At 39.5% G+C, this 25,116-nt stretch overlaps 1 protein-coding gene across 1 annotated transcript in view; it reads left to right on the top strand.

Moving 5' to 3' along the window:
• LOC112161049 (tyrosine-protein kinase CSK) overlaps nucleotides 1-21,929 on the top strand; it is a 40,402-nt gene extending 18,473 nt beyond the window's left edge. Inside the window, exons 2-13 of the mRNA XM_024296016.2 lie at nucleotides 3,243-3,326; nucleotides 4,601-4,714; nucleotides 6,165-6,277; nucleotides 11,880-12,099; nucleotides 16,231-16,324; nucleotides 16,752-16,817; nucleotides 16,904-17,003; nucleotides 17,096-17,186; nucleotides 17,728-17,801; nucleotides 19,370-19,565; nucleotides 20,445-20,531; nucleotides 20,727-21,929. Of these exons, the coding sequence (XP_024151784.1) occupies nucleotides 3,312-3,326; nucleotides 4,601-4,714; nucleotides 6,165-6,277; nucleotides 11,880-12,099; nucleotides 16,231-16,324; nucleotides 16,752-16,817; nucleotides 16,904-17,003; nucleotides 17,096-17,186; nucleotides 17,728-17,801; nucleotides 19,370-19,565; nucleotides 20,445-20,531; nucleotides 20,727-20,909 (1,353 nt within the window). The 5' untranslated portion in view covers nucleotides 3,243-3,311 and the 3' untranslated portion in view covers nucleotides 20,910-21,929. The remainder of the gene's footprint in view (nucleotides 1-3,242; nucleotides 3,327-4,600; nucleotides 4,715-6,164; nucleotides 6,278-11,879; nucleotides 12,100-16,230; nucleotides 16,325-16,751; nucleotides 16,818-16,903; nucleotides 17,004-17,095; nucleotides 17,187-17,727; nucleotides 17,802-19,369; nucleotides 19,566-20,444; nucleotides 20,532-20,726) is intronic.
• Nucleotides 21,930-25,116: the final 3,187 nt, after the last annotated feature.

Here is a 25,116-nt window from a genome sequence, read left to right as displayed (position 1 = left end):
CCCCCCCCCCCATTTCAACTGAGCCAAATCTGGGACGAGCTTAATTGTCAGACCAAATAAAAGTCGTCTTCTAACCTCAGACTGATACTCTGCTGTTACACTGTAATCTGTGGATTGCCTTTGGATTTAGCAGAATCACATAATTGGAGGCTTTCTCACAGTAGTTTTCAGAGACCGCTAACAACAGTTCCTGATCAAATCCAGCCGTCTCTGGTGATTCGGTCTAAGCTCTGATTTATCCAGGGAAAGTTGACTGTGCTGAGCTAAACTTTCTCACAGTAACTTGTGAGTGTTTAGTGTAAACGGCTTTAACTCTTATGTTTTTGTGTTAACCAAACAAGAATAAAAAGCAGTTTCTTCTGATTTTTATTTTTTTTGTCTAAAAAAAAGTATATTCAAAGTTATTTTATAAATGAAAACAATCAGTGGGATTACATCTTTTTAACCTTTTTATTTAGTTGATTTAAGATTAGATCCGGTATACTTTTAGTTTTTGGGTATGATCTTATTGAGATTAAATTTGTTGTTATCCTGTTTTACACAGGATGACAACAAATGCCAATTCGACTGTCTTGATTGTTTTCACTTCTGAACAGAATGATGAAGATTTAATTCTTGCTAAATTACTTCATGTCTCGTACCAGATTAAAGAACAGAGTTTGTTTTGGTGAGATTATGACTGTCATCTTCTCTCATTTAAATTGGATAACTAGATTCAGATTATTAATCAAAACCATTAATGCTTTTTCAAACAGGAATTATTTTATTTATTTTCTGTATACTTAATGGATTTAGATTTCTGTCAATTCAGTTCACAACGAAGGTTTATGTCTTTGCGGTATACAAAATGCATGATTTAATTCACCAAATGGAATATTTGTATTAATTTTACTCCAAATAAAATAAGATGGCTATACTCCAGTTTGGTTTAGATTATTGCAAAATTCAAATTTGTCTTACTTGTATTTTATTAAGAGCCTATGTAAGTGAACAGCAGATTTTATCGAAGAGTTTTTGGTGCAATACTTCGTACTGAACGAGCAAATAAACTGTATATGAAACTTGTTAAACTGAAGGACTCCCACCCCTCAAAAAACAGTGTACAAGCTAGCTGAACCGTACCCATTGACTTTAAATAAGAACTGGACAGAGTAAGTGTGACGTCACCCACGGAAAATGACTTACTTCCAGCTTCATTTAAGTAAAGTCATTTTTATTGGCATTTTTTTTTTTTTTTTGCACTATGGAGGTTGCCATGTTGGAGCCAGGCGTCGTCAGTAGTAAGCAGTGATTGGTCTGAGTCGGTATAAGTCAATGTTTCTGAGGCAACCATTCTCGCCAGTTATGAGGGAGCTTGTGATAGAATCACACACAATGGAAGTCCACACCCCTACCACATGAAGGTGGGCTACAAAAAGCTGTTAAATGTTTTGAACATGGGGGCCAGCAGGCACCACATACTTTTATTGAGGCATCTGATTGGCCAGTTTATAACTTGATTATCCTGAAATGCAGAAAATTAATGGAAAAAAAATAGGATTATCAAGTATATCCTAAAAAAAAGGTACCTGACCAAGAATGGTTATTCTGACAAATATGAAGGCTGAGTAATAGCTGATTATTTCTCAATAGATGTCTATGGGGTTTGGCTTCTTGGAACCAGTGGGTACTTCCTATTTGGAACGCCGAAGGGGGTGAGGGTTCATTCAGTCCAGTTTTCATATACAGTTGATGGTTATACTCCAGTGTTTTCTAACTCTCGTCTTCAGGACATACTGGCTGCATATTTTCAACTCAACTTTCCTCAAACCCACCTAACTCAGATCAGATCATGATCAACCTTTGTAGAGACTTTACTATAACGATCCATAAAGCCAGATAGGATAGAAAACATGCAGGGCAATTACAGCTCCGAGGATCAGGGTTGAGAAATGCTGCATTATTCCTTAGAGAGCTATGAAAAGATGGAAGTTGTAGATCCTCAGCGAGAACCACTTTAAGGCTACAATCCTTGGTGCTGACTGAGATCAGAACCTGTGTGTCAGTTATGGCTCTTCCTTTGACAGACTGGCTGAATCGTGATGGTCCATTGCTCCGTTTTCTTGATGACAAAGAAAGAGCCACGCGCCCTCTGGGTTCACCACAGCAACCGGGCCTCAGATATATTTGGCTCTGTCAGTTTGCATATACATCTGCAACGGCCTGCAATTAGGCCGTTTCCTGTTACAGCTTGGGGTAGAGCTGTGAAGCTTATCCATGGGTTCTGGTAGGGAGGGCAGCAGTTATTGTTGGATCTTCTTGAAGGAGATGCTTTATTTGCATGAATCCCAAATTACTCTGAGGTCTGAATAACAACTGGTGTAGGTAATTCACTTTTACAATATTATGTTGATCTTCCGAAAATAAGACAAAGCAAGGGTTTATTAAATTCATCCAAAAATATGTAAGAAAATCTGTTGACTTTTTTTATTGTTTGAACTGGTTTCATGAAGTCAGCTGGAAGTGACCAGAGTACCCATGCTTGTGTCGCTTTCTGAGTACAACCCCCTCCTTCTTATAAAGCTCTGGAAAATATGTGTTGGCTACTTCCTCTTCTGCCTCCCTCTCCACCCTTCTTGTTTGAACTTCCTGTTCTGTGTTTTGGCTCCGAGGGAGACGCTGTGAATGGAGTTTACTGTCAGGGATCTTACTCATTTACTGTCGCAAGGCCTTGGCCTCTTTTTATGCATTAAAAGAAAAGGTGTTGATACATGGACACAACGTTGGAAAACTTGTTCTAATCAGACGGATAAAAACATTAAAGTTTTAAAGCGTTCAAACATTTCCGAACGCTGTTTTTGGTGTGATTTGGCACACTAGTGGTATTCTATTGAAAATGTTCAACATGTTAGATCTGGCCGGACTGGCACCAACTCTTTACCATTGTAAGATATGAATCTGTTGACTTGTTTTTCTTTCTCAGACTTTTTTTCTGTTCAAGCTTCCTTTAAAAGAGCCGTTAAATAACAGTCTTTAAATGTTAAAAAGAGCCAGGTGACATCAAACGTCAGCTTTGTCATTTACTGCCCGAGACATTTTTTTTAACTATATCACCATAATAAAACATGTTTTGAAAGTCTGTAATCATCCTAAAAGCTGGCTCATAAATCAGGTTTCTTAAACGATGTCCATGAAGGTAAAGACGGATCAGGTTTCTTCTGAACTGTTTGCATTCCTCATGTCTGTTTTTTCTTGTGTTTCAGCTCTGATGGTACTAGCTGAACAGTGACCACTGCCTGCCTGAGGACTTCTGCTGCCAAATTCCCTCCACCATGTCTGGGATCCATGTAAGTGTTTCTTAAATGCACCTTCCACAAATGGATTCAATAAGCCCGTTTACAATTCCCTTACTTTTCTTCAATAAACATATTTATATGTAGAAACGTTTCTACACTTGGATATCTTGAATAGACTAAGGATAATGTTTAAGTAATCAAGATTAAAGAGAAACTCTCTCATCATAGTAGGAAATATGTGCTCATACATTCAGAAACAAAATTATTCGAGAATTACAAATGCAAAATTTAGGTACGCAGCTCTGCTATGCTGAGGTTTCAAAAATACAAGAATTATATATATATATATATTTAATTTAGGTAAATCTCAAGACCAAGCAGCTACTATTCTATAATTGCTGAAGTTTTCCTGCTGACTCCATTACATATGCATGTTAAAATGCATCTCATCTCATTGACAGTAAAATATGTTTGCTGACAAGTCAACATGTTGAAAAAGCAACTTATTTCTAGTTTTAATGCACATTATATGTCCTAAATATCCCACAGGATAACCATTTCATTACATTATTTCAGATTTTCACTGATAAAAAATACAAGAATAATTTAAAGAATATTATGTGAAAAGATGCTGAAAGACAGAATTATTAAATCACACTGATTGATGCCTTGAAATGTCAGAGATTTTGTCTCTGACATCAACAATTTTGCAATATTTTTCTTTGAAAGACAACATACAACTTGCTGTGGTGTTTAGCATCAATTTTTTTCACCAAACTCTACATTTAAAGTCATTCTGACCACATAGAAATAAAAAAATGGAAGAAATGTTTGATTTCCTGCAGTTCTTTGAAGCAGCAATCAGCCCTGTTCCCAAACCCCTAATCACTGTTACAGAGGCTGCGTCAGATCCACTCCACTGCTGTGAATACACCAGCTGACTCACACACCTGCTGCTTTGTACTCTGACTTTGGCATTTCGCTTGATTCATGTTATTTAGGCAGGATTTGGATTTTGATCACAATACTGAGCTGATTTAAACGCGTAAAGTGAATACACTCGGCTGGCTGCCAGATTACAAATTCCAGGAAAGGTGCAATAACAGAGCAGCGCCTTTATGTGGGATGATGGTTGGTTGGGTAGTTTCTTTTTAAATTTAAATTTTCTTAACAAGCTTTTCATGCTTTATTATTATGTTAAAATTAGTTATTTTGTTCTCACTAAAATTTTAATAGATCTTTAAATTATTTTATGCATTTTAGCTTCTTATTCAATTTTCTGTTTTTATTTTTATTTTTTTTTATTATTTGTCTACTTTTTCCAGGCCCCATGGACATCTGGCACAGAGTGTGTAGCCAAGTACAACTTCCAGACTGCCAACGAACAGGACCTGCCTTTCTGTAAAGGAGATGTTCTGACCATCATTGGAGTCACCAGGGTGAGGAAGAGCTTTTTTTTTTTTTTTTGAAGTACTTTTCCTAATTGTGTTGATAGTAAATTCACATTGTTACATCTGCAACAACTAGTCAATGTTATTGATTGTAATGACAAAAAGTAGTACCAATGTTTTTAGAAGAGCTTACCCAGAAATAGTCTATTATTTTATAAATATATTAGTCTAATTTATTTGAGTATATGCACAACAAAATGTTTACTCCTCAATAAAGAGGAAAACTATATATTAGAATAATAAGACACAGGAAGTAATGCAGACACACAAAAAAGTTGAGCCCAACCATCTTTTAAAAATGACAGTTTGCCGCTGCAAAACATTCAGAGCTTTGAGGCTTCGGTCCAAAACAAAGCGAGGACATCTGGTGGTCAGCTGAAGCCATAGCAACCCGCTTGATTTGTCCATAGATACAATAATATGCAAACACCTTTTCTTGTTTGTTTTTTGAGCTCTTTTAGCTTGCAAGTTTGTTACTACTTTTTGTAAATTTTGATATTTAGCGTTGCATTCAATTTACTATTCAGTAATATACTATTCTATTTAGATTTTTTTAACCGTTTTACATATAGAAGGCTTTTGTTGATTTCTCCGTCTTAGAATAAGAATACTACAAGCTTAAAAGAAGGCTTTTAATTCACAAATAATTGTGAGTTTACTATTGACAATTTGTGATCAATCACAATAAAAAAGTAGCTCACTGAAATAATTATAGAAAACTTTTAAATATAGAAAAAAGAAGTTTATGATGAAAAAATGATTGTGTCTAAGGGATTAATCCTAAAGACAGATGACCAAGTGGACCGTAATAATTATTCTTTTTACTTGACTCTCATCCTGTCACCTTCAGGATTACTTAATCATTTAGTGTAATCTAAAAGGATTAATTAGATATAAATATGGCTCAGTAAATTAAATTAGTTTTATGCATACTTGGATAAAGTTATTTACTGAAAACGGGTCATTTTAACTTTTCTGAGATAAATAAATGATGCATTTGCACACATAATTTAAAAGAGCAGCTGCTGTGTCTTTAAATTGCTTTTGTAGACAGAATATTTTAGGTTTACCACCAACAACTAGATATTTAATCATGTAAATGTGCATTTATTTTATTTATTTATGTATTTATTGGAGCATCAGAACCTCTGTTATCAGTCACAAAAATAGTGCAGTGCTGTCACTGACGGTGCAGTCTGGTCTTTCCTGACTCTTCACATATTCGTCAGCCCTCACTGACTTCAGTGAATTCTGCCCTCAAACAATTTAAATGCTGGCATGGATTTTAGTTCAGTGTGTCATTTGAAAGTCCTGACCACGCCGCTTTTTCTGGCTGCCCTAAACTGTGTTTGTGTGTAGATGTTTTTCTCATGTTTTGGAGGATTTCTTCTCTCAGCTGAACTTTCCTAACTTTTAGTCTTGTTTAATTTTTCTCCAGGATCCAAACTGGTACAGAGCGAGGAACACAATGGGCAGAGAGGGTACCATTCCAGCCAACTATGTCCAGAAAAGGGAAGGAGTCAAGTCGGGAGGAAAACTCAGTTTGATGCCGTGAGTACCAGAGTGAAAGCAAAGCAGGAACTGAGTGGTAAATGTCTGTATAATTATGTTAAAGGGGAATTCATTACAAAAGGAACCATCTTGGGCAGAAAACAATATACAGCCAAATAACCACTGCAGTTGTGGTCATGCATTTTTGCACGTTGTTGTCACACAGCTACTTAAGTGTGTAGAAGCTGCGGTTCCCCCAATGCTGCGAGGTAAAACAGAGAGCTGATTTCCAAGAGTTGAATTCTATTTGTTCCAGACTTAATGCTTTTATTGTGTCTTCTGTAATCTGCGTCAGTGATGGAGCCTTCCTGGAGTGTTACAGTTAGACGCTTGGAAATGGCAAAATCTCAAAACCAGGTCAACCTTACACGATGCAAATGTGAGACTGAAGAGTTGAGATGCTTCTGCTGTGAATCAAAACACGACATGGTGGTAGACATCTCTGAAAACTCCCGACTGGAATAAATACAATAAATCAAATGCAGCTTTTAAGATGTCATGTGTGGAGTAAATGATGTTTTACTCAGATTGATGCACACGTCTATACAGATATGGATAACACTTGTGGAAGATTTTGATTTAATAGTAATTAGTGATTCTGTATTTGAACATTTTTACAGCATATTGTTATCAAGAAGTATTTGAGCGGATTTTAGCTTCTAGTGAATGCTCATCTTTTCCTTATTTCACAGATGGGGGCAGCAATAACTACTGATAACACTCGTGAGACTCAGCTCTTAGTGTCTGAACTATAAAATTATTTAATAAAACCTCTAGTCAAAAAATATTGGTTAATCATAAAATCTTGAACTTGGAAATGACTATTATGTTCTGAGGCTTCTCTGGAGTCCATGTAGTGAAGCCTCCAACCTTTTTCAGGTTACAAACTGGTGTAATGTCGGACAATATGTTCACAGACTGTACGAGGCTAAAGTGGGTGTTTATTTTAAATTTTAAGTTCATCTTCATCCTCTAAACATGGTCTCCAAAGTCAGTCCTCGAGTGCCGGCCTCCCGCTGGTTTTCCAGAAACCCTGTCTTATCTGCTGCTGATTACCTGGATCTGGTGTGTTAAGCCAGTAAGGAGCTTCAATGGCAGATTGGTTGGAAAACATGTAGGACACCAGCCCTCGAGGTCTCAGTTTAGACACTCCTGCTCTAAAATATTCTTAGCTGGTTTAAACTTTTGTGCTCTAGTCTAGATTCTATGTAGGATCCATTAAAATGTGATAAAGATTTTCACGTAAAACCCATAACTGTCAAAGTGGAAGCTAAAAAATTGGATGCTGATTTCAGCCTCATAAATACAAAAAAAGGTCACTAAAATGTGTATTTTAGTATAATAAGCGTGAACTCACCGTTTGAGAAACTTTATTAGCAGCATCTTCACATTAGATAGCCTCTTGCTTAATATTATGCGAAATTGTAATGGTGTGTTAGAACAACCGTCACAATAAATCCACATTTGGAATAAAGATTCCTGGTTAAACACAGCTTTCTTTTATTTTGAAGTCTTCCTGTTTCCTCACAGACTCTTGTGAAGAAAACTTTCCATTTATGTTTTCTTTGTGTTAACATTGTTAACTTTTCAAAAAAGGTTGGTGCAACCGCTTTAAAAAGGTAGTGGATGAATTTTCGACTAAACGACTTGGCATGCATCAAAAATGAGTCGTATGTGGTGGAGAATTTAGTATTTTCCTTAAATAAAACTTCAGATTAGATTAATAATAAATATCATGGAAAAAAAATGTAGGTTCTGTTTTTTTTCTCTAGGCCCTGCCAACTGTCCCACAGACGGGTGTCGGTCTGTGGCCCAGGTTTGGGGGCCACTGCAGTAGAGGACTCAAATACACTCTGCCCTTATGCCAAATCAAAAAATGTTTAAAAAGCTTTAATTGAACTCATTAACGGGTTACTTTTTGGTATAATGTTAATTTCCCTGATGTCCATTTACTTTGTAGTTTTTGTTTGTGTCTTGCTTTCATCGCTAGCTAAGTATAAACTCAAACCCTGCTGAACAATCTTTTTGTAAATATAATTGTTCTTTTTTAACTTTTCCTTTTTTAAAACTTGCCTATTTTTGCATTTGGTCCATAAATCACTTTGATTTCAAAAAACACTAAATGATCAAGTTCAGGTGTTGTTATCGATAACTAAATTAGTTGAATTTCTAGTGTTTCATGACTTTCTTTTAGTCCACTGCTTCCCCCCAAAATCACAGTATTTTGTTAAATCTTCATAAGCTGAAACGCAGACCTGAGCCCACAGGGATGCGATGTTTCTCTGATGCCTCAGAGAAGGCCTCTCCCTCCACGCATGAGGGGTTCAGCTGTGTCCTCATGTTTACATTGACTGGGTGACACTCTCCAGTCAGCCAGCTGCTCACGTTGTTCTTCATTCTGTCTGCTGCCCCCATGTGGCAGATTCTCAACCTGCAGATAACCTCATCCTAAAAAAAGATAGGGCATTCCTCCCGCTGTCCCACTTCCTTCTTCCATGCTGTGCTGAAAATGTTGTTTTCCACAATTTTTATCGCTCTTCTGTTGGAATGATGTCACTTCAGAAAACTGCACTTCATTTCTGAGGACAAAGCGGCGAGTATTCGTTCACTGAGTGTCTCTGTGGCCACACTACTTGGCGCCTGCTCTCAGATTAGTGGGAGTTAAAGAGCTGCTGTCCATCGGAGAAGCTGCCTGTGCTGATCTAATCAACTCAACCCATATTAAGCCGCTTAGCCACAAGGGTCTGTGCTGTCTCAGGAGGCGAGGAAGAGGAGGAGGAGGAGGATGTGACAGGGGCAGCCGCAGGAAAAAATGGCATAAATCAATTACAGCAGTTAATTACTGCCCATTGACCAGCCAGTGCCTATAGGAAGAAGCATGCATGAATGCTGTTTGGGGCTAATTTGACTTGTCGCACAAGGAGGGGCGTCAGTCAATAGAAAACACACGCTTTCCACTTGTGAGGTTACAAGGAGGATGTTCTGTGGTTAGAAGTAATGATGTAAATCTGGTAAGACCAAGAAAATGACGTGTTCTCTGCCATTTCCAGAGTTTTATTGGCTGATTTAAAGTCATATTTATTAGGGCTGCCGCAATAAGTCGACTAATCGACTATTAAAATAATAGACGACTATTTTAATAGTCGATTAGCCGTTACTTTATATTATACGGAGTCAGAATGTAGTAAAGTTGAAAGTTATAATGGCATTATGCTAACTTTTTGGAGTATTTTGGCATTTATTAAGGATTTTTTAGGCTAATTTGGAGTTTAGCTAACATTTCAGCTATATGCTAGCTGTTTTGGCTAATTTATAATTTTTTGTTTGTTTGTTTTTGCTTGGGTATTTTGGAGTTTAGCTAATATTTTAGCGGAGTCCTAGCTGTCTTGGCTAACTTTTTTCAGTTTTTTTAGGGTAATTTCGCATTTAACTAATATTTTAGCTGGATATCAGCTTCAGCGTTTTCAGCTTCAGCACTACCATCTTCCGTGGTGAATTCAGCTTACAGCATTCACTCTAGCATTATCACAGGAAATGCTATATATCTTTTTTTTGTTAGTTTAAAGCTAATGTTGATTGAGATAAAGATGTGTGCTTTACATCCTGTTGATTAAAATAATTATGTGTGGCAGCACTAATATTTAGGAATAGTTCTAGAATATATTATTAATTAGTAAATCTGCAAAAACAGAGCAGTAATTCTGGGCTAAATACTCGGTTTGTTCAGGATAAATTACCAGAATGTGCACAAACCAAACATTTATTGCTGTAGGGATGAGGGCAGTCCACCTCAGCTCTGCCTGACCTCAAGAATAGGTTCGTTGGGCCGTCCCTCTCCGGTCCTCCTCTAAACAGTTTTGGGTCTTCCTGTTATTCCAGTGCTGCGTGTCAGTTTCCGACCCTTCCCCTGCCTTCTTTATGTGCACGGCTCGTGAGCTCAGTGTTTCCTGTTGTTTGGCTCCAGGTACTTTCTTACTGAGCCCACTAGCTCTCCACTGCCCAACCTTTTCTTCTTGCCACATGTCAAGAGCAGCTTGGAAATAAAAATTCTAATGATATCCGTTAGAAAATGAAAGCCTTTGTGATTGCCCGATCTTCTGATTGTGCATTTTGTCCCGTTGGATTTATCTTAACTTTGCTCTAAAGTGTTTTACTCTCATATTCAACGTCAAACACACACATTTTTAATTAAAAACCCACTACGATGAAAATCATGTTTTAGGTGTTTTTTTTGTATTTTTTTTTTTTTAGTTTTTCAGATGGAGGACATGTATGAGGAAAATAAAGCTCAAAATTGCTTTTCTTAGTATTTCTGTATTCAAATTGTGAATCAGGACCAGATGAAAAGATGCTGTTTCAAATAAAACTTATTTGTGACCTAGAACAGGGTTTCAAACTCAATCGCACAGGAGGCCAAAATCCAAAACACACCTTAGGTCATGGGCCGAACAGGAAAAACATTTATTGAACCCACTAAAGCTACACATTTAAAACTTTAAAAATGTAACTTTTTAGCAAAACAATTAATAAAAACAGGCAGGAATATTATTTCAGAATAAATCAACTTGAACCTTAAATCACTTTGAATATTTTATTCTCTGTTAAAATATGTTTTGTCAAAATTATAGAAGTTAGAAATAAACTAAACCTTAAAAGAAACAAAAATTAAACTTTTATTTCATTTTATTTGAAAAATTACACTTGCAAATAACCCAAAAGATTTTGATCTCCATAAAATACATCCTGATAGAATTATACAAATATGAACATACTGCCCAACAAAACAAAGCCTGTAAATAAAAATAAAATCTGTGTTTTTTAGTAAAATATAATCTAATTATTCCATTTTGTTTGCTCTGTGTTTTGTTGTCTGGATTTCTGAACTTCATTTTTGTCTGTGATTATTTCATCCAGTTATGTTTATTTCTTTCTACACCATGAGTGAGAGAGAGAGGATGACACCCCTGTAATGTAAAACGCTGTGTGTTCCAAAAAGAAAAGCTATAAATCATAACAACTAATCTCTCAGCCTCCATAATCATAGTGCTGCTTCAATATATTGCCAGTGCAAGATAACATTGGCTGTTAATAACAATAATATAAAATGTTCTTATGACTTTTTCACATGTGAGCTTGAATCTAAAATCGGCGAGCTTCCTGCTCCACTCCATTCTGATGTATCCACTTGTAGATGACTAGATCCAAGTGCGTCTTCATTTTCCTCATCTGAGCTGACTAGTTTGCTCAAATATTGCTCACCATTTTTGTTTCCCCGATAATGTTTGGTTGGAGGTGTGAGGGGCTGTAAGCTAGTGGGAGAGCGTTCAGTCATAAGAAAAACGGAGAGGTTCCTTCGCACCAACAGTCCCATCCACAGCTCAGGAGAATTTTTACTGAACTACTGCCACTCTGAAGAAACTATGTCCTTTTATGTGGCTAAAAACGGCATAATTATAATTAAAAGACCACTGAGAACGCCTTGAAAATAGCTCAAAAGTTGATTGGAGCGTGTCTTCATTGTCAAATTGTCTCTTTCACAGCCATCATTCTGTGTTCGCTCACCGCTCACCCGTCATATTTCTGCCCTCTGGTTTCCTTTCAGTTGGTTTCATGGGAAGATAACTCGTGAGCAGGCGGAGCGGCTCCTCTACCCCCCAGAAACCGGCCTGTTCCTGGTGAGGGAGAGCACCAACTACCCGGGGGACTACACCCTGTGTGTCAGCTGTGACGGGAAGGTGGAGCACTACCGCATCATCTACCACAACGGCAAACTCACCATCGATGAGGAGGAATACTTCGAGAATCTCATGCAGCTGGTGGAGGTGAGGGACCACCATCCAGTTTTCAAATCTTTGATCAGTTATCAAATCATCTTTTTTAGATGTTTGTTTTTAAGCACCTCAAGGATCAGCACTAGAACCCACAGAGAAAAGGCAAAAGGAAACTTGACTCACTTTTAACTTTACTTTTTAAGTTTTTCTTTTCTTCTATAATTCCTAAAAGGCATTGAGAGGAAGAGAGGCTTTCAGAGGAGAGGCCACTTTTGTTTTGGCAAATTAAGGGTTTTATCCCAGACTTTATAAATTTGACTCCTACACTCAAAATCTGTTTGTCAAGAGCTAAAGTTCCAAGTTTTTTAGACTTGAGAAAGTCTCTGAGAAAACACGTGATGTCTTCGACAATTAAAAATAACTCAAGTGTAGTTGACAGTTTTTTTTTTTACCTCACTACTTCTACCAAATCAAAAATAAATGCATGAGAATCTACACTGATGTGTTTAAGTTGCAGTTTAATGTTATGATCAGACCTTGAGTCAATTTTGAGTTTATAAAAAGGGTGTTTTTAATACGTTATTTTATCCATCATTCTATCAGAAAAAAAAAACACAAAAACTGATTAAAGAAAGAGTGATTCCTCTTTTGTTTCCACCTAAACCCTCATTAACTTCTTGGTTTTTCTCATCTAAGTTGGCATCTGGCTCAAAACTCTACAGCTGGAATGCTTTGATATTGCTCGCCATTTTCTTGCGTTGCTAATGTTGTCTTGAGGCTATAAGCTTGCATTGGACCACGCAAACAGAACTCTCAGGGTAAGGGGGCGGGGTTGCTCCTCTGCAACTGTCCCACCTACAACTTAGGGGGGGGGTATTCCTAATAAACTCCTGCCAATGTGCAGAAAATATATCTTTAAAAAAAGCGACACAGGTTTTTGGTTTTGGCTAAAACTGCATAATCATAATTAAAAGACCATTGAGAAAGATTTTATAGTAAAAGAATATAGTTGGAGTGGGACTTTAAAGACTGTAAACGGTGTAAAAATGCCAATAAAACATTATTGTATTAAATCCCAGACTCTGATTGATTTGGATAATATCAATATTTACATCAATGCACAAAAAATGATGTCATGCATGGGAAGTCCTATTTTAAAGCCTTTTCTCTTTAAAAAATATTATATTGATCAATAAAGTTAATCACAGGCTCTTTTATCCACGCCAAGCAATGTTGCTTTTATTTTTAAGAAGATTTATAGGAAAGTAAAATGAACAAAAAAAGTTATTAAATAAATGTTATCTAGAAAGACAAGATTAAAAACTCTTGAACTGTTAACAGCTTCTTAAACTTGAACTGAAATTATTTAGAAAAGATGTTCAAATTTCCTTTTACAACTTCAAAAACTGATAAGAGTTACTTAAGTAACTTCTCACAGTTAAAACATGTTTTAAAGTTTAGTTTCATGTTGGAAAAAAGTGATACGAGATACTTAGTGCAAGATTGTATTTTTGAATGCTTAAAAAATAAAATCATTTCAATGGGGTATATAATGCCACCCAACTTATAATTTTCTTAACATCAATATCCGGTTCATAACTTTATAATAAGATATTTATACCTTACCAACACAGATTCTGGTCTTTAAGAATCCTTAATTAAAAATAATTCACATGATTATGTAAGTAGACATAACACTTTTTCAGACTTTATCGTAGCATATGCAGATCAATTATCAAAAATTTAAAAATTCAATTTATCAAGTATCAGTCGTGACTGAACCTTTTTAATTTTCCATTCAGTTTGATAGTTAGGAGGGATAAGTTATTTCTGAACACTTTGGGTTTAGGGGAGAGCATAAAACCCAAAATAAAATAAATGGACCCTCGTTATCAACGCCATCCTAATTGAATTGAATGAAATGTAACATTATGTATTATCTCAAAGAAATAAAGTATTCACTAGACACTTCCTAAAAATTCTTCAGAAAGCTGTGATCCGCCCAGCCCTCGCTGTTATCTGCTGGCAGGTTCAGAGGAAGGACAGAGAGGGAAGCGGGACAGGCAGGAGGCATGGTGGCACAGAGACGGAGGCCTTTCATCCTTTTAGATAAAGAGAGGAGCTCGATTGGCACCTATCGCGCTTTTAATTGGGGCTCATCGTTTTATCCCACCGGGCGTTGGAAGTGGACAAAGGGACGGTGCCAGCTGGCAGAGGGACCATCTACATACCCAGTGTTATCAGCCACCCACCATCTCTGTCTTTCCAGCTTTCTCTAATTCACACCCTCCAGGCTCGCTTCTTCCTCCACTTCCTTTATCCTCCGCCCTCCCTGTCTCGGTGTTCCCTGGTGGTTTCAGAGCACATTTTCTCCTCCCTTTTGTCGTCCATCTCTGTTTCTCTCCTCTGATCCGTCAGCTTCCCCTGCAAACGGCCCATCATAGGATTCCTCACATTCTTCCCGACCCCTCGGCTCTGCCTCGCCAGGCTGCACAGACCTACACAGAAGCTACTCAAATAACTGACTAATTACGGTGCTGCCCCCTGGTGGTTCAGTCAGTCTACAGATTGTTCAGCTTTAACTCTTTAAATAATCTATTTTGACTGTTCAAAGGGTTAATTGTAACCACATTTCATTATACATAAAGATTAGTTTGGTTGGTTTTTAATGAATGAGAACAAGCAGGTGGACTGACCGGCATACTCGTGCTTTTTCCAACCTATTATTAATAAAACATATCATTTAACCCTGGAAAACCCACTAAATCAAACAATTGAGGCCTTTTTTATGCTTTTTATATGTTTTATATTTTTTTTAAATGTGAAATCCACAAAACACATTTTGCATTTTAAGTTTTAATTAGATATGTGCAGTGATGACCTTAAACCAGTGTGGTCCCTTCACTCTGCTGCCTAACGCTGCAGCCATAAGGGGGCCCAAGTCTGGGTGTCCCTGTGCCAGTCCCAGCCCAGATGAAATACAGGCTTGTGTCAGGAAGGGCATCTGGCATAAAAGTCTCTGCCAAACCAGATCAGCTTTCACTGATTTGTTGTGGCGACCCCTGAAGGGAAACGCCAAAAGGTGAACAAAAAGATGGTATCAATTTTGATATGTTGGCCGATTTAATACGTTAAATGTTGGTTTCAGATTAAAAAAAACTATGACATGAGAGCACCTCATTCATCCACTGTATCAAATTTGAGCCACACATTTTTAACATAGTATTATAAAGAATTAACTGTCAACAAATTTCCATTCTTTCAAAACAGCAAGTTTATAAAAATGAACAACATGAGTTATAATCACCACCAAAGTTTAAAAATAAAAACTTTTTCCCACCAAAAGTGTTAGAGATTTCATGGAAGCAGCCATTTTGAAATGAGGAGAAAAAACCCTTCACTGCCTCTATTTGAATGATGGGGGAAAAAAATGGCAGAAAACAATGGACCAAGTTGTATACTATGGATTTTTTTTTAGGAACGTTTGGATCATGCTAAAGGAACTAGAATCTTAACAGAACCCAGTCATTATTACTAAAGTAAAAAAAAAAACACCTGTTATCTTATTGGTATATGTAAAGTATGTATGTAGGGTTAAGAATTTAAGGTACAAGTACAGGTTTGTAATTTGTGGCTGAAATAAAGTTAATGTATTCAAGTGAAACAGTCTTTAGTCGTTAGTCCTATCTGTGCTTCATGACACTGGTCCCCAGCGTCACCAGAAACTGTTTTCCTCAGATTAAATAAGGGCTAATCCTGTTTCTCCCTTTGAGGAAAACGCTGTATTTCCTCTCACTGTGGCTCCGCCTCTTTTTCCTTTTATATGGAAATGAATTAGGGACTCTGCTGCTCCACCAGACTTCATCTTCCTGTTCTAGTACTGATGCATGCTGATAAGAGTTAAAGCCGTCATGCTGTATTTCTTGATGTTCGTGGTCTCCTCGTATCAGATCTTAAAGCGTTCTTCATCTCCTTGCCACCTTCATGTTCCTGTGTGGTGTTGCTTAAAAAAACAACAGTCGTGTTTGTTTTGTATATCAAAAGCGTTAAAACGGATTCTCCCGTCCTTCCGTTCCTGATAACTTTACCAGCTTTACAATGAAAAGATGGAGAACATTTAGTTGATTTTATAAAAGATTTTGAGCAGGAAATTCATCTAAAAGTTGCATTCTCTCCCTGCAGCACTACACCAAAGATGCTGACGGCCTTTGTACCAGGCTGATTAAACCCAAGTTGATGGAGGGGACAGTGGCAGCGCAGGACGAGTTCTCCAGGAGTAAGAGCACACTGAGCTCATTACAGCACTCTACAGGGACTCTGACACCACAGCACACACACATTTGTTTATTTACTGCCACATTAACCTCACAAGAACACAAACCCTTTAAGGTTACGCCGTCATTCCTGGTCTAATGGCATTAATCAGTGAAGGAGATTAATTTTGTGTTTGGAAACGACAGCTTGGCCTCAAGGTCGGTCCAGATCAGACTCCCCCAGCGTCTCCTCATCTTCCTGTCTTCATGTTTGCATCTGACCCGACTTACAAACATCCAATGGAATCAAATATTTAGGAAACACTCTTCAATAAAAATTGTGTTTTTGACATGTTTATCTGATGATGGAGGACATTTATTAAGGAAAAACTGTGTTTTTTTCTATTGGAGGGAGACATTTATAAAAACATTAACATGTTCTCTTTTTAGGCGGCTGGGCCTTGAACCGGAAGGAGCTGAAACTCCTCCAAACCATCGGCAAAGGGGAGTTTGGAGGTGAGAAGCACAAACTGCAACGTCTCTTTAGTTTTTATCTTTTCATCTGTACTTAGTAAAAAATAAAACCTTTCTTTCTATTCCAGATGTAATATTGGGAGACTACAGGGGGACCAGGGTGGCAGTCAAATGTATCAAGAATGATGCGACAGCTCAAGCTTTCATCGCAGAGGCCTCAGTCATGACGTAAGAGCAGCTCCAACGCCTGAATCAATCTGTGCACCCAACTGTCATCCCTCTCTGACTCTCTCATCCAAATCTGTTCTGGGTTTTTGCAGGCAACTGAGGCACAACAATCTGGTGCAGTTGCTGGGCGTGATCGTAGAGGAGAGGGGCAGTCTTTACATCGTCACAGAATACATGGCCAAGGTCAGACAGCTGTTCTCTTGCTGCTTCTATTGTTTTCATTTTCAGAAAATTGTGGTTTCATCTTCATTTGTCACATGTATATGAGGAAGGTACTCATTTTTTTATTTGACTGCGAGAAATAGTTTGACTGTTTATTAAACGTTTCTGTCAAATAAACATTACTACTTACATTACTTCACTAAACCTGATCTCCTAGTCGTATGTGGTTCATTGACATCTATAGCTCCAGATTTGTTGATGTTATCAAATCTGTAAATTTGACATTTTTTTCATTTATCTCCCCTTTATTTGTGGCTCTGTTTTTAGTTTTTTCATTGACATTCTTCTTATTTTTGCAATAATAAATCATTTTATTTACATTATATTACTCAAAATTTATCTCTGCTTACAAATAAATGAGATTCTAATGTGTTTCTGCTTGTTTTTTTTACTGTTTTCGCTGTGGATAATTATGCAGTGAAGCATAGATGTAGCTCTGAAGTACAGTTTTCTTTCAAGTGTTTTGTGTATTTTTCTCATTATGGTGTGAACTGTCCCACAGGGCAGCCTAGTGGACTACCTGCGCTCCAGAGGAAGGTCCGTTCTTGGGGGAGACTGTTTACTCAAGTTCTCACTGTGAGTCCTCAAATAAAATGTTTCATTTTAAACACCTTAAAGTCCCATTCTGATCCTTTTTTGATCTATTGCAAAAGCGGTCCTTGTGGTTTTTTAAATTATAATTAGGCCGTTTTAGCCAGAATTAAAAAAAAACAACTTTTCTTTGGACATAGTTTCTGCAGAGTGGCAGAAGTTCATTTGAAATTAACCTCTAAATTGTTGGTGGAACTGTTGGCGCAGAGCAACGATCTTTATTTTTTTATATGTCCTCCATCATCGGAAAAATTGTTAAAACATCAAAAACACAATTTCAATTTTCAAGAGTTACTTGTGTTCCTACAAATATCATTTAGTTTTGGTTTCTTTGAACTGATGAATTCCTGGGTCAGGGGTCTGGAATCTGCAGCTCCAGAGCCACGTGTGGCTCTTTTACCTCTCCATAGTGGCTCTTTGGCTAAAATAATATTATTCTTTTTATTTAGATTAGTTAAGTTTATGCGGCTGGGTGGCTCAGTGGGCTAAGTGAAGGGCTGGCACGCAGAAGCCCTGGGTTCGATTCCCAGGGCGTCCACTGATCCCCACCCAGATTGGGTCCTTAGGCAAGACCCTTGACGCTGCTGCCTAACTGGGTCCCTGTGCCCCTCAATTACAGGGTTGTGTCAGGAAGGGCATCCGACGTAAAAACTCTGCCAAATCACTGAAACAGTGGGTGCTGTTACGCTGTGGCGACCCCGAAAGGGATAAGCCGAAAGAGATTAGTTAAGTTTATACATTTATGACAGAGGCGGACCTTAAAGATAAACTATATCAAGATTTTTACATTTGTTTGCGCTTTGCTTCCTCCAGAATACACAGATTTCAAATGCTAAGAAAAACTTTGTTAAAAAGTCTGATCCTTTATGGGTTTAAAGCTCATGTTATCTTATGCTGTCCAGAGCTGCACTGTTATTTTCCAGTTTGGCACAAGATCCATTTTATTTTGAAAGGAATTCATATGAGCTTCTGTCAAATGTAAAAAAAAAAAAACAAGTTCTAATAATTTGTATTTTATTTATTATTAAAAAGTGCATTTTAATTAATAGAGAGCAGTATCGATATAAGACTTTGTGGATCCTATTAAGTCTTGATCAGCAGAACACAAGCCCAAATGGATCTTTTCATGTTAAAGGTTACAGACCCCTGTCCTAGGAAGTCAAACGCCCTAAAATATTCATTTTAATTCTAAAGCTCAAACTGTAATCCAGCACATTTGCCAAATGAGCCTAACATGGAGATCAGCAGGTTTTAGCATATCAGTCCTGATTCAGGGATTTTCTGTTTCAACATGAAGATCCCACTGAACTTATTAGTGAAGCGATTACTCTTTTACTTCTGTTTTTGAAGTAAAGGAAACTTTTTCAGTTAACTTTCCTAAAAGGTTTTTATTCCTTCTTTTGGTGCTACAAATCTATACGCTTTTAGGTAAGAATTTTACGTCTCAAATGAAATTCAAGTTTAATCCGTCATCAGCCTATGGAAACAGCTAGTGACATCTGCATGGTCTGAATCATTTCTTCTCATCCTGCCCCCCCCCCCTCTCCCATCAGTGATGTGTGTGAAGCCATGGAGTATTTGGAAGCCAACAACTTTGTGCACAGAGACCTGGCAGCTCGAAACGTGCTCGTGTCGGACGACAACATCGCCAAAGTCAGCGACTTCGGCCTCACCAAGGAGGCCTCCTCCATTCAGGACACTGCCAAGCTGCCCGTCAAGTGGACCTCTCCAGAAGCACTCAGAGAGAAGGTGAGAGGGAGGAGAGCTCTGCAGGCCGAGCAGCTGCTTCAGCTGCAGTCAGGGCTGAGCTTTGAGTTCAGCTGAAGACCAGAAGTGATCTCAAAATATACATTATGGGACCGTGGATAACAACAGGAGTGGGCAAACTACGGCCCTGGGACCATATGCAGCCCGCTAAACCATTTAGTCTGGCCTGCTACAATAAATTACATTGATAATCCATATCAAGCATCTGATCCGGCTCATAACGTTTTGGAACCCTTTGCAGCCCACGAGTCAACAAGTTCACCCACCCTTGAACTACAATGTTTGCAGACGATGTTGTGATTTGCAGTGAAAGCAGGAAACAGGTGGAGGAGAAGTTAGAGAGGTGGAGGTTTGGAAATGAGAAGAATGAAGGTTAGCCACAGCAAGATGGAGTACATGCGTATGAATAAGAGGGACCCAAGTGGAAGAATGAAGTTACAGGAAGAACAGGATAAAGATTTTAAGTATGCTGGGTCAACAGTAATGGAGAGTGTGGAAAAGAAGTGAAGAAGCGAGTGCAGGCAGGTTGGAATAGGTAGACTGGTATTTGAGTACTCTGATACTCGTTTACAGCCCTAGTTTTGTTGATAAAGTCAGAGACCAGACTGAGATGGTTCAGACATATCCAGAGGAGAGACCATGAATATATTGGTAGAAGGTCTAGAGTCTAGAGCTGCAATAAAGAGGTCTAGAGATTTATGGACGTAATGAGCAAAGACATGAAGGTAGCTGGTGTTGGAGTGGAGGATGCAGAGGACAGATGGAGGAAGCTGACTCGCTGTGGCGACCCCTGAAGGGAAAAACCGAAAGAAACGGAAACGTTTGTTTCAACACAATACTTGTTTTTTTTATTATTTACAGAGGTTTTCCACCAAGTCAGATGTCTGGAGTTATGGAATCCTACTTTGGGAGATTTACTCCTTTGGGCGCGTGCCTTACCCCAGAATTGTGAGTAGCTGTACCTACACTCACCAGCAGATGGCGGTGTATCTCAATGCTTAAGCTTGTGGATATTTTTGTGTTCCTTGTTTGTGTGATGTGACTATAATTTGATTTGCATCACCAGCTGCTGGAGCGAGCAAATGAATTGCAATGATTTAGTTGTTGATGGGAGGGGCTAACCTTTACCTGTGTGTCTCGCAGCCGCTGAAAGACGTGGTCCCCCGAGTGGAAAAGGGGTACAAGATGGACGCCCCGGACGGCTGCCCCCCGGTGGTGTACGACCTGATGAAGCAGTGCTGGACCCTGGACCCCGTGATGCGGCCCTCCTTCCGCATGCTGAGGGAGAAGCTGCAGCATATCAGAGCCAAGGAGCTCTACCTGTGAAGAGGAGGTGCAGACGGGGGTCGCGGGCGGCGGGGTGGCAACACGCAGCCCCGGCACAAGGATTGTGGGAGGTTGGGGGGGAGAGAGAGAAGAAGGACCGCAGCATCTTTCTCCTGCTTCCCCACTCCATCAACCTGTGGGACTGCAAACACTGTGCCCCCCAAACCCCCCTGCCGCTGAGCCCCCCCAGCCGTCCTCTGCTTTCACACTAGGACTGTTTAACTGTTTGTGTTGTATAGCTTTTGCCAGAAAACTCCTCCCTCTTTCCACCGCTCTTTTGCTCCCGGCTCCTCCCCACCTGTCCTCCTCTTCATCCCCCTCGTCCTCCTCCTCCTGAGACGTGGCATTAACTGGAGGGGGAGGCTGGCCTTTTCCTCCACGTTTGTCAGGTGCTCCTTCTTCTTCGCCTCTTCATCGTCGTCGCTGGATCCCGGTGTCGCCTGCATGCCTTCACCCCCCCCCTGCCCTCCTCACGTGGTCGGATGCGGGGCCTTCGCTCTGAGCCAAAGTGCCTCCTGCCTACAGAGCTCCAGACTTCCCTCCAGCACTTCTTTTATTTAACTTTTTTTTATCATTGTGGGAAACAAAAGTTTTTTTAATTGTTTTTCTTTTTCAGGGAGGTTATGATAAACTTTTTATTTTTTTTTGTTATGGCTCGCTCCCCCACCGTCCCCCCCCCTACCAAACGTCCACGACATCAACAAGTCAAGAGGGTCTCCGGAGGGGTGGGGCTTCATGGGGGAGGAGGAGGCGGCGAGGAGAGGAGAGGCAGTTCACAAATACGGTCGACTCATCATTACGTGGGCTTGTTTTATATCAGAAATATATTTAAAGGATTAAAACAAAAAAACAGACGAAGGACTGAGAACGCCGGGGTCAGCGGGGTGGGGGGGTGCATGCTGTTTGAGAGGCCTTCGGTTCAACTGTCAGTGCTTTCAATGTTCATTGTTTTATTATACTATCATGATTATGAATAAACCATTCCATCTGAACAGTGTGAAAACACCAGCATCATTGCAACCAAGTGTGTGTCGGAGCAACGTGTGTGTGTTACCATGGAAGCCAGCCCCCCTCCCCCTCCAACCCCACACGTGTTTTTATGTCCAAAGGGTTTTCTAATGAGCATGCAGGACAAAGCTGCGCTGAGAGCTTCCTCCAGCCCTCAGGAGAAGTCCAAGACTCTCCCGGTCTCATTGTATCTCGTCTCGTGCTTCCACTTTTAAGCTCATTCGCATTTTTCATCTGTTCTCCCAGCATCCTCGGCGGCTCGGAACCTAATTTAATGCGAATCTTATGAATTTTAATGGCGGTGACGGGGCGGGTAACAATAGGCCGGTTACATAAGTGAGGCGGTTGACGCTGGCGGCTAAAGCCGAGTCGCTGTCAGGACCCATCGCTCGGATCAGCGGCACGGGACCACCCTGTTGCAGAGCTCCACGCCGTCATGCACTCCCCCTTTGATGGTTATTCACCAAAACGTGTCTTGAAAGCATTTGATGGTTTTTCCACCACCTTTATCCATGGTTCTGTTACAGCACATCTTTTAATGGAAGACATGACACGTTGTCAAGTCAAGGTCAGAGGTTACAAGCATCCTTTAGAGGCCTTCAAGTTTGCTGCTGTTATCACCTCCTATTAACCGTCCACCTCTGTGGTTTCAAAGTGTCAGGAAATGTGATCGATTCTAATATCCAAAGCTCTTTATGCCAATCTGACAGGAGCGAGTGGTGACAGGAAGTGAGAGTTGACGCGTGGCTCCCACATCTGGATGCCTCCGTCTTTCCTTCACACTTAAGTAATCCTGACAACTGCGAAGCTCCACGTTCTTAAGAAGCCCAAGCAGGAGGACTCCAGTGTTTAATCAGCTTTTGATAAGTTATGGATCTGTGCGACCGGCAGCAGCCGGGCTCGACTGAGGGAAACTAATTAGCTCCCGAATTAATCGTATTACGCCAACTCCCGGTCCGAGGAGGATGCCCAGGGGGGCCGAGCGTGTCGTCGTGCCCTCCCCCGCCTCAGACGGGCACACGAAGCAAGCCATGACAGATTTACATGTGTGACAGAATGAGGATGAGCTGGAGAGAAGGTGAGGCTTCAGGTCCCGGTGTGCTGAGGATTTCCTAAAGCCATCAGTCTGTTGTTTATGGATGAATTACTGAGCGTAAAAGACCCACTCTGATGAAAATCCTGTTTTTAACATGTTCTTGTGGCATTTTTTTTTTTATGATGGCGGACATGGAAAATGAACCTTAAAATTGTGTTTAGGGGTATTTAAATTGTGGGAGCAAATGAAGAAAAGCAATTCAAAGAAGACTGGTTGTGAGGGGCTGTAAGCTAGCAGGAGAGCATGTTAACAAGTTCTCAGCAAAGGAAAGAGGGGCGGGGTTGCTCACAACTCAAAAGGCAAAGTTCTATTGATTTTGATGCTAAATTTTCTCTGAAAATAGCAAAATTGAAAGAGCACTGGGAATGCTTTTTTCAAAAGGTGATCAGAGTGGGTCTTTAAGCTGGGGTGGACTTACCATTTGGCAAAGGTAGGCGATTGCCCGGGGCCCCCCAGTGTTTTAATGGCCCCAAGCGAAACACTTTAAAAGAATGTCTAATTTGATTTCCACACTCATTATTATTATGTAGCTTTAGATTAATTTCAAACAGAAAAAGAAATACACTTGTTTTATAACAAAAAATGACCAAATAGATATATGCAAACATTAAATTCAAAACAGAATTTATTTTCCAATCATACTGACTGACAAAATGAGTTTGTCACCATAATATAAAGTGAACTTAGGCTTTCTGTTTGCATAATTTGGCTGTCATTAAAAAAAATCACTGAAATGACTTAATACTCATGTGAAAGTGTTTTGACCCCATCCTTGTGTAACAATGAACTATTCCATCATGTGAGATATAAACATTTTGGTGTGATTTCCCTTTTTAAATACATCAAAATATTTGAATTATTGACATTGACCATATCTAGAAGTGGGCCAGCAAAGAAGTTATTTAAGTGACTTTTTTTTTTAAAAGAAATGGTCAACACAACTGCTGCAAAGGGCCGATATTGTTCAGCTGCAGTCCCCAAATTGCTAAGTCTGCCACTGTCTTTAAAGGGTTACCAAACCGTAAATCAACTTTTTTTTGGCTTTTTATCTCTATAAATAGTCCTTGACAAATTTTTGACTATTTAAAATAAACTTGCAAACTTCTAAATATAATAGTCTAAAAACATCTGTGTGCTGCCCCCTACAGGCTGAAATGATATAGTGGATTCCACTTCAGAATCCACTGGAATTATATTGGTCACGTAAATGGTTCAAAAGTTATCTTATGTCAAAATGTTTTTTTATTTAGGCGTCACCGGCGACAACTCCAATGTTAAAGGGTCAAACATATTACTAGTATATTACAGATGTTTTATAAATGTGTTATTAATCTATTGAAATATAATTTTGATGCTTCCGACAAGACGAGCAAATGTATTATTTTTTGTTTCTGGGATCAAGGTCGATGCTTCAGTGATGCGGCAGATCGGAGGAGAGAAAGTGTGGAGTTACAGGCGTGGTGGGATGTTTACACAGCCGAACGCGTGTCATTGAGAGGTGAATGTTCTTTGTTTTCAGCTTATTTTAGGGAGTGGATGCTGACATGACACTGTATCAGGTCAACTAGTTGCTTTAATGTCCTTGTGGCATCAGTGACAGAAAGATTTTCACAGCAACACGTCTGACAGATTGCATCATGTGCCTTTTTCTGTCAGGAGTCCACAGATTTAGCTGATCAGAATAAAAACGTGCTTCCTGCTGCTGTCAGAGCAGCAGTTCTGACCTTCCTTTTCCCTCTCGCGTCCCGTTCTTCGTCAGCGAAACCTCGGTGTCCATGCTTTTTGCAGCTTGAATCACCCTCCTGTTGGCCGTGTGCAACACATGATCTTTACTCCAATGCACGCTCCATTTACTGCAACATCATCAGAGGAGGCTGCCATGTTAATGCCGGCCCCCTTCACAGTCTTGAATTTCAGCTGCTGCTCTGAAGCTCATCTTGGGTGAATTTGTCACGTTTGACTGCAGGAGACTTGACCTCTTAACTAGAGTGGATGGTGAGTGTGGCCAGTGACAGTTTTGAAGGCTGCCAGACACAGAAGTATCATCCCAGATGTTGGGGAGCCTCATCAGGACACCGTCTGCAGGGAGAAGAGCTGCAGATC

This window comes from Oryzias melastigma, linkage group LG3 (genome assembly GCF_002922805.2).
Source record: "Oryzias melastigma strain HK-1 linkage group LG3, ASM292280v2, whole genome shotgun sequence".
NCBI classification, from domain to species: domain Eukaryota; kingdom Metazoa; phylum Chordata; class Actinopteri; order Beloniformes; family Adrianichthyidae; genus Oryzias; species Oryzias melastigma.
This window is presented reverse-complemented; position numbering and strand designations above follow the sequence as displayed.